The following is an 8,481-nucleotide window of genomic DNA, read 5'->3' as shown; positions in this document are numbered from 1 at the left end:
ATGCTTGGGAAATGGGATACGGATATAGTAAAAATATGTAATATATTTTTAATATCCACCTAATGTGTAATATGCACAGCTTACATCACCTCCTTGTTCGTGCTTAAGCCATCTTCAGTGTGTGATATCCACCCAGTCCATAAGGATGGGACCCAAATACATCAACATTATTAGTTGTTGTAAATTCCACAATGTTTATTGCTAGGAGGGGCTTAAGGTGGGCCACGGTAGGAACTAAACCATGTTAGATGGAGCTTTAGCTTTTAGCTCCACTCAAATATAGAGTTTGTAGGTTAAAATAAAGTAGTTTAAATCTCTAATTTTAGTTTAAAATTAAAACAAAATAGCTTGCAAACAATCTTGATGTACCTGTAGCTCCGCAAATATATAGAGCTTGAGATACCCAACTCCAAAAACTTGTGGAGGAGAGCTTCAACTTTTAGCTCCATATCATGTTTTGAGATTATAGAATAAAAAAATAGTTTAAGTCGTTGTTTTTAGTTTAAAATAGAAATAAGATGGCTCATTCAAATATCCTTAATGTACCTAAAGCTCTAGTTCTATGAATTTCTAGTGCTAGAAATATCCAGCTCCAAAAATTTTAGAGCTAAAGCTCTGCCAAATAAACCTAAGTATCTCAAATGTATTGTCTTTGAGAGTTCCAACGCCGGATAGTATGGGATGATGATTTATCTCTCTTGTGATTTAATTGTGACGACTGAAAAACTACCTAAAATAAGGATTGTTAAGCCATGTGAGATGTACCTCTGTCTCCTTTAAATACGACTATTCTGAAAAATATGACCCTTCTTAGGACCCCTCCTTCATCTAAGAAAAATACACCCTTCCTTACAACCCCTCTAGTGATGACGCCGGCAAGATGACATGTAAGTGGCATCCTTGTTGGCAACACCAATGACTAGTGGGAGAATAATGTACCTATAGCTCTAGTTTTACAAATTCCTAGAGCTAGAAATATCCAGCTCTAAAAATTTTTAGAGCCGAAGCTCTGTCGAACAGGACCAAGTATCCAAACATATTGTCTTTGACGGTTACAATATTGAATCGTATGGGATGATGATTTATCTCCCTGCTGATTTAATTGTGACGACTAAAAAACTACCTAAGACAATGATTTCTAATCCTCGTGAGATGTACCTTTGCCTCCTTTAAATACGACTATCTAAGAAAAAATATGACCCTTCCTTATGACCCCTCCTCCATCTAAGAAAAATATGGCCCTTCCTTACAACCCCTATAGTGATGACACCGGCAAGATGGCATGTCCGATGGCGATCTTACTGGCAATACCAGCGACCAGTGGGAGAGGAGTGAGATTGTATTTTCTTTAATTGCACGTGGAGGCCACATGGCTAGAAGGATTTTTTTTTCTGTTATCCAATGTATATAGCTGACCTTAAGGTGTCATATAAAATTTATGACCTACAATTTTTAATGCATTGGAGATGCCCTAGCCATGGACTATGTAGGGGAGGCAGTGGTAGCTCGAAAATAGTGGGTATATAAGATTATATGCATCTGGCCCTAATTTCGAATTTTAGTTTGTAATGATAACTAAATTACTGTGACTAACTTATTTTATGAAGAATTATTTAACCTAGGTCACGGTAGTGGTTCTTGATACTCTCAGCCCCAATATTAGTTTTTATAGTGATTGTCAAAGGATATACGTGAAGATTAAGGAAGCCGAGTACTGCTCAGATATTAGGTGTGAAAGTCTCATCGTAGTCTTTCTTCGATAGTCGGAGATATAACCTCAACCTTCATGAATTGTATTATCTTGATTCCCTGAACTTGGCCTGGTCCTCCTAGAAGATTTATGTAGATTTTCCACTGTATTGCAACGTTCATTGATCTTGTAGCGTATATCTAGATCAAGGTGGTCTTTAGTAGGAGTCACATGACATACTTGTCGTTCACAAACATACATCCTTTCGTAGGCTAATTTTGATGATCTTATCTCTCTTCTCTGATATGAGAAAAATAGGTTAAAACTGTTTCAACATACGCCACCCGTCCGAATGATAAATCTTACTAAGCTTGAAGCTTCTACTAATTACTATGCATCGATGATAATACAAGCAATGTGTTTGGACCACTATACTTCCCTTCGAGGATAAGGCTAAGAAGATTGTTGCTGGGGCCCACCGCAATATTTTTTCCGTAAAGAAAAAATTAATTAATTCTGCAGTTTCTTTTTCTCCTGCTCGCGGCTCGCCGCTTCTCCACCTCCCGTCTCGTATGCTCGTCTCCTCCTCCTCCTCTTTGCTACCTCCGCCGCCGCTCGCCGGAAGGGAAGGGAATCCCACTCCACCACCACCGCTCCCGTCTCGCCGCCATTTCCTTCCCAGTTGCTACCAACGCTTACTCTGAGCTCTCTGTGGCCTCACCTTGCTGCTATGCCTTTCCCGCCGCTCGCCGGGAACCAACGCCACCGCACCGAAAGCACCACCTAGTGCCTTGCCCCGACTCCTATGGCGTCCGACCGCCCCTTCGAGGCCTTGCTGGCCGCTGCTCGCGGCGCCCTCGCCCACCTCCACCTTCCCATCCACATCTCCGGATCCAATTCCATTCCAGATTCCAACCCCAAACAGCACAAGCAGCAACGCGAGCCCGACTGCCTCCTCCACCTCCACGTCGTCGTCACCAACTTCCTTCACAAGCCCCTCAAATCATTCGCGAGATGCTTCCGCAGCGACACCAAGCGCGCCCAGCGACGGGCCAAACAATCCCCCCCGCAGCACCTGGAGCTCCTGCTCTGCATTGCCTTTGACGCCTTCGCCCACAACCTGCACGTACTAGAGCACGCCTGCAAGCAAAAAGGCGCCGAATTTGGTATCGCCACCCGACAGCTCGATCAATTTGAGGTTCTCAGGAAGGTGATCGATGGGAAGAGGGCCGATTTCGATGGATTCCTTTCCAACCTGGGTTTTGCAAAGGTCGGGGCACCGCCACCGCCTGCAAGCATCATGGGTGCCTCCCCTACCCCAGCGCCGGCTAGCGACCAGGAGGATGGTGGTGGAATTGAGGACAGGGAAGGGGTGGACAGTGGCATTGGTACACCACAGCTGCCACAGACATTAGCTGCTCGGCTGCTTGACCTCCCGTTGTCGAATGTGGAGCGCCTGCGGTCAACACTGCCCACAGTTTCACTGACAGAGTTGATCGAGTTACTCCCGCAGCTGGTAGGCAGATCGATAACGTCGGCAGATGGACATCCTGACAAGAAGAAGCTTTTCTCCGTGCAGGACTTCTTCAGATATGCAGAAGTTGAAGGTATAATGCATTGACCTTACCTTTACAGCACCAATCAGGCAAGTAGGCAACCACCAAACTATACCAGAGGCCATTAATCTTTCTTTGTTAAAAGCAAAAGGCAATAACCAAATTGGAATTAATGTAGGGCAAACGCCGAAATACGATACTTTACTTTCTAATGATATGTGCCAGTTTTGTTGTCAAAGTCATCATATTTTACAGAGCAATCAATAGTCTTCTTCAAATATGATATAGGATATACTATTTGTGTTTACAATTTACAGTGTTATTCTGATATTATCGATTATCCTACCATTAATCTCAAAAATATGTGTGAGCCATTACTTGCACCTTTGCAGACCCTACCCTCTTTTACCCCTGCAGAACATGGCAGTACCATAATGTTGATCTTTCATGTTACTAACTTAATACATTCTACCAAGCTTACGTAGTATAATCCACCATGCAATTTTCCAACCGGAGTCTAATGGGTGCAACGGTATTGCATGTTGGAAATAATAGCACGTTCAGATTTAATTTAATTCAATTCCTGATATAATATGAACATGAATAGATGCAGATAATTAATTATCGACTAGCTCGGACGAGCCCCAATAAGATTTGAGTAGAATCGACTAGAATTCAACCAACCCCAATCAGCCTCGACTGGATACTCGAGAAGGATCTTGACTAGCTCACTCGAGAAATGTATCGACTAAAACACTCTATATCGACTTGTTCACTCGATTAAACACTCGAGTAGGATTGCAGTGTACGTACCCGATGGTGACGTGAGATGCATAAGCCCCCATGATGTCGATGTAGTAGGCGATGATAAAGATGAAGTAGTCGAAGTTGATCTCGATGTAGCAGACGGCGACGATGATGGCAATGTAGACAAAGTAACACATGATGATGTAGACGAAGCAGATTGTGAGCAGTCGCAACGAGCGGTTCCCAAAAACCTTATTCGCTCTCTCCCGGTGTAGGATCCCAAGAGCGACGGGTTCCGGAGATTTGCTCTCCTATTCGTCGGTGCACGCCGGCGTAGTGGGATGAAGTAATCTACATGCGACGGCGCAACAGAGAGAAATTGGCAAAACCCTAATTGCGAATCTGCAACTTGCGTCTTACCTTTTTGTGGCGGTTGGCATATATATATATATATATTAGGGAGAGTCGCACGGTCGAGACACACCATGATCGGAGTCGGTTACGCCATCATGATCGGAGTCTTGACTGACATGATTTCCATATATATTTATCCATTTGCCCACGCAAGCAAAAAGGAATAAAACCGCAAAAGGAAGCCGGACTTGCGCAAGCAACTGGACTTGATTTCGACGGACCATTCACGCAGGTGTCGTGCGCCCACGCCCCAGCCCTAGCCCTGTCCAGCCCGGCCTGGCGAGTGCACGCGCGTGTGTTCTTCTAGTCCTCTCATCCACACATGCTAAGTGGATGGAGGAGAAAAACCCTTTTAAGTTGGTCTTTATTCACATCCACTAGCAAGGTGGGACTAAAGAAACACAACTCTCTCACATGGTTGGGTCTTTAAGATTTATTCGGAATTATACAAATATGCTGGACTAAGCCCATATATTCTAAAATCACATCATCTGCAAATAATACATTTAGCTCCAAGGACTGAATGCTTTTGATCTGGTACAAATGTTGCTGAAATGTTAATAAGGTTGCTCTCTTGATGTGTTAGTTTGCTCATGAGTCATTATTCATAATCTATGTTGTGCTGCTGCAGGAAAGCGGTTCTTTGAAGAGTTGGACAGAGATGGTGATGGTCAAGTCACTCTAGAAGATCTCGAAATTGCAATGAGGAAGAGGCGATTACCTAGGAGGTATGCCCGAGATTTCTTACGGCGTACAAGAAGCAACTTTTTTTCAAAATCAATTGGGTGGAAGCAATTTTTATCCTTGATGGAACAGAAGGAGCCAACCATTCTCCGAGCATATACCACGTTGTGTTTGAGCAAGTCTGGAACACTTCACAAGAATCAAATCTTGACATCCTTAAAAGGTGCAGGCCTTCCGGCCAATGAAGATAATGCCGCTGCCATGCTACGGTATCTAAATGCAGATTCAGAAGGATCAATCTCATATGGTCATTTCCGCAATTTCATGCTTCTACTTCCTTCAGAACGCCTTGAGGATGATCCTCGGTATGTCTGATGTATCCTGTTACAAGAAATATGTCTCAGTTGACTTTAGTGAGCATGCAATTGAAAATAGTCACCAATTCTAAGTATCTTTCGTCACTCGTCAGTATATGGTGCTCAACTTGCCATCTTACTTGTTCTTCACTACAAATGTATTCAGGAACATTTGGTTTGAAGCTGCTACCGTTGTTGCTGTTCCCCCACCTGTTGAAATATCCACAGGAAGTGTTTTGAAGTCTGCTTTAGCTGGAGGTCTTGCTAGTGCGCTCTCTACCTCTCTGATGCATCCTATTGATTCAATGAAGGTACATCAGCATGCTTCCATATAACATTTTAGATTAAACAAGTGATTGTTATCCAACAAAAAAGATTCAGCAATGATTTCACTTTATATTCATCAGAACAGGATATTGTAACTACAGAAGCGATAAGAGCCAAAATATTAAGATTCACTTTAAAAATAATTTGAGACACTATCTGCTTCCTGCAGGCCTCAAGGATCAACCATACAAAAGTTACCTGCTTTAGATGTTAGGAATCTTGAACCTATGCAATTAAATAATTACAAATAGCACATAATAGCTCTATCCAGTGCTTTCTGTGTATAATATTTCATTTTGAGATCTTCCTTTATGACTGATTGTCCAATCAACTTATTTGCCAATGTATTACCTGTAAATTTTTACCGACCTTGTGGATTAGTGTAGCTGATGGAAGTTCAATCTGCTGACCGAAAGATATATGATTCTATTGCTTTATCTTATGCGTTGTTTCAGACACGTGTGCAAGCATCCACGCTCTCATTTCCAGATCTCATTTCAGAGCTTCCACAAATTGGGCTTCGAGGATTGTATCGAGGTTCTATCCCAGCAATTCTTGGCCAGTTTTCAAGGTCTGTGCTATTTCGAAGTTTTACATGCAAAATCTTTGTAGGCTGCGAATTCACGTCCTGTCATTTGCAGCCATGGTTTGAGGACAGGAATCTTTGAAGCAAGCAAGCTTGTATTAATTAATGTCGCTCCAACACTTCCAGAGATTCAGGTATGTTCACTACTCCAGTACACCTTGTACAAAATCCGCCTTCTCTACGATAAAGGTGCAGGCTCAGACCCACCTTGTAAGTCTCACGATAGAACTTTTAAAACTTCTTAGTATCGACATGGACTTTCTGGTTCTGTTACCTCAAATACTAGTCAGAAATTTGACCTTCCTCAAGCCCTCGATTACATCCAGTCCTTACTATTAGGCTGGTATGGCTATTTGACCAACCTAAGCTCATCAAGCCTGTAATAATGGTTGAGCTTTGTGAAAAAGCTTGATGATATGCTGTTTCGTCTGTAGGTGCAATCCATGGCTTCCTTCTGCAGCACAGTCCTGGGGACAGCTGTCCGTATCCCTTGTGAGGTTCTTAAGCAGCGTTTGCAGGCTGGAATCTTCAACAATGTAGGGGAGGCCATTGTTGGCACCATGCGACAGGATGGCCCAAAAGGCTTTTTTCGCGGTACTGGGGCCACTCTTTGTCGTGAGGTTCCTTTCTATGTTGCTGGAATGTGCCTCTATGCTGAAGCTAAAAAGGTATCCTGAATTCTTATTGATTTTGTATTTTCACCGGACTTTTGAAGTGGCATTCCTCAACCCTTATGTTGTTTACTTAAAAGGTCTTCATTTAGCTGCCTTGGATGATTTTAAGCTTATTATCAGTTATATCGATTTGAAAAATGTCATTCCTCTGACTCCAAAAGGGCAACTTTATCGGGTTTTCTTACATGCATCTGTCAGTACCTGAACGACCTGAACTATTTTGTTTTTTTTTTGACTCATTAAAGTTGATACCAAACGGACCAGAGTTAGGGGGGTAGAACTTTTGATTGTTTTAGTCAGATCGTTATGTTTACCAGTGCTACTGTTGTGCATTTTAGGTGTCATAATTTGTAAATGATAGTTACATCTGTTCTGAAAGTATCACTTTTCATGCCCTGCATGTTAATATATCTAATGATGATGGCCTTCGTTTTGTAGGCAGCACAGCATGTTCTGGACAGAGACTTGGAACCATGGGAAACAGTAGCAGTTGGAGCATTGTCTGGAGGACTTGCAGCAGTTGTTACCACTCCCTTTGATGTGATGAAGACGCGGATGATGACTGCCCCTCCAGGCACACCAGTGTCCATGCAGATGATAGTCTTCTCCATCCTCCGAAATGAGGGCCCTCTTGGGCTCTTCAAGGGTGCGGTCCCCCGCTTCTTCTGGATTGCTCCTCTCGGAGCAATGAACTTTGCAGGATATGAGCTCGCCAAGAAGGCGATGATCAAAGATGAGAATGATTCCAAAGAGTCGATACATGAGAAGAAAGCCATGGTGGGTTCACGAGGATAACCGTTCACCTGGTGAAATCTATGGTGCAAAGAAACTGAAGCCATGCAACAGAAGTTTTTCCGCCCTCGTTGCAAAGAAGCAATAGAAACATCTGCCGTTCCTTGTTGATAATTGTATCAAAGTGTAGGTTGCCGTACTCTTCCCAGCTGACTGAGGAAAATTTGCTGAGTGACAGTTTCCATAGGCCTTCAGATCGCTGTATAGTAGATGATACAGAGTTACAGGCGGGGTTAGACATGCTGGAGCTGTTTTTCTTTGCCTGGACAGCTTGCTTGTCTGTTGTTAAACAATCCATGGCCTTGTTCCCATGTGCTTTTGTTGTTTTGCTTTTGTGACCTGGGCCAAGCGAGGATCTAAAGATTGTTTTGATGTCAATTTGAGATAGACTGGTAAAGTGACAAGGAAAACAATAAAGGGTAAGTGGACGGTCCTTGTTGGACAGAATGTACATACTGTCTCAGAGAAGAAACACCAAGCTCCAGGTAAATTACACAAGTTCCCAAAAACTTTTGCCTTGAACATAACGTATTGTTCTTCTACTTTGGCTATTTTCATCTTCCATCTGGCACAAAAAATATGAAAGCCTGCTTATTCTCCTCCCTTTCGTTCGCGCATGATTCATGACCGCACCTGCAACAAGCAACAATGAGAT

General features: G+C 42.9%; 1 protein-coding gene across 1 annotated transcript; it reads left to right on the top strand.

Annotated features, from left to right (window-relative positions):
* The first annotated feature begins 2,220 nt into the window (after positions 1–2,220).
* Positions 2,221–8,277, top strand: LOC133886742 (calcium-dependent mitochondrial ATP-magnesium/phosphate carrier protein 1-like). The gene is made up of 7 exons (XM_062326550.1): positions 2,221–3,297; positions 5,039–5,456; positions 5,614–5,758; positions 6,230–6,345; positions 6,416–6,494; positions 6,795–7,028; positions 7,473–8,277. The coding sequence occupies exons 1-7, from the start codon at positions 2,496–2,498 to the stop codon at positions 7,827–7,829; spliced, it is 2,151 nt and encodes a 716-aa protein (XP_062182534.1). The 5' UTR covers positions 2,221–2,495; the 3' UTR covers positions 7,830–8,277.
* Positions 8,278–8,481: the final 204 nt, after the last annotated feature.

The sequence above is a fragment of the Phragmites australis genome, chromosome 12, assembly GCF_958298935.1.
Source record: "Phragmites australis chromosome 12, lpPhrAust1.1, whole genome shotgun sequence".
NCBI classification, from domain to species: domain Eukaryota; kingdom Viridiplantae; phylum Streptophyta; class Magnoliopsida; order Poales; family Poaceae; genus Phragmites; species Phragmites australis.
Note: the sequence above shows the minus strand (reverse complement) of the source record. Positions and strands in the feature narration are given on the sequence as shown.

Excerpts from the sequence above, each read along its gene's own strand:
- LOC133886742 (XM_062326550.1), top strand. The coding sequence starts at position 2,496 with ATGGCGTCCGACCGCCCCTTCGAGGCCTTGCTGGCCGCTGCTCGCGGC. Across the intron at positions 3,298-5,038 it reads CAGATATGCAGAAGTTGAAG|GAAAGCGGTTCTTTGAAGAG; the intron begins GTATAATGCATT and ends GTGCTGCTGCAG. Across the intron at positions 6,495-6,794 it reads CAACACTTCCAGAGATTCAG|GTGCAATCCATGGCTTCCTT; the intron begins GTATGTTCACTA and ends TTTCGTCTGTAG.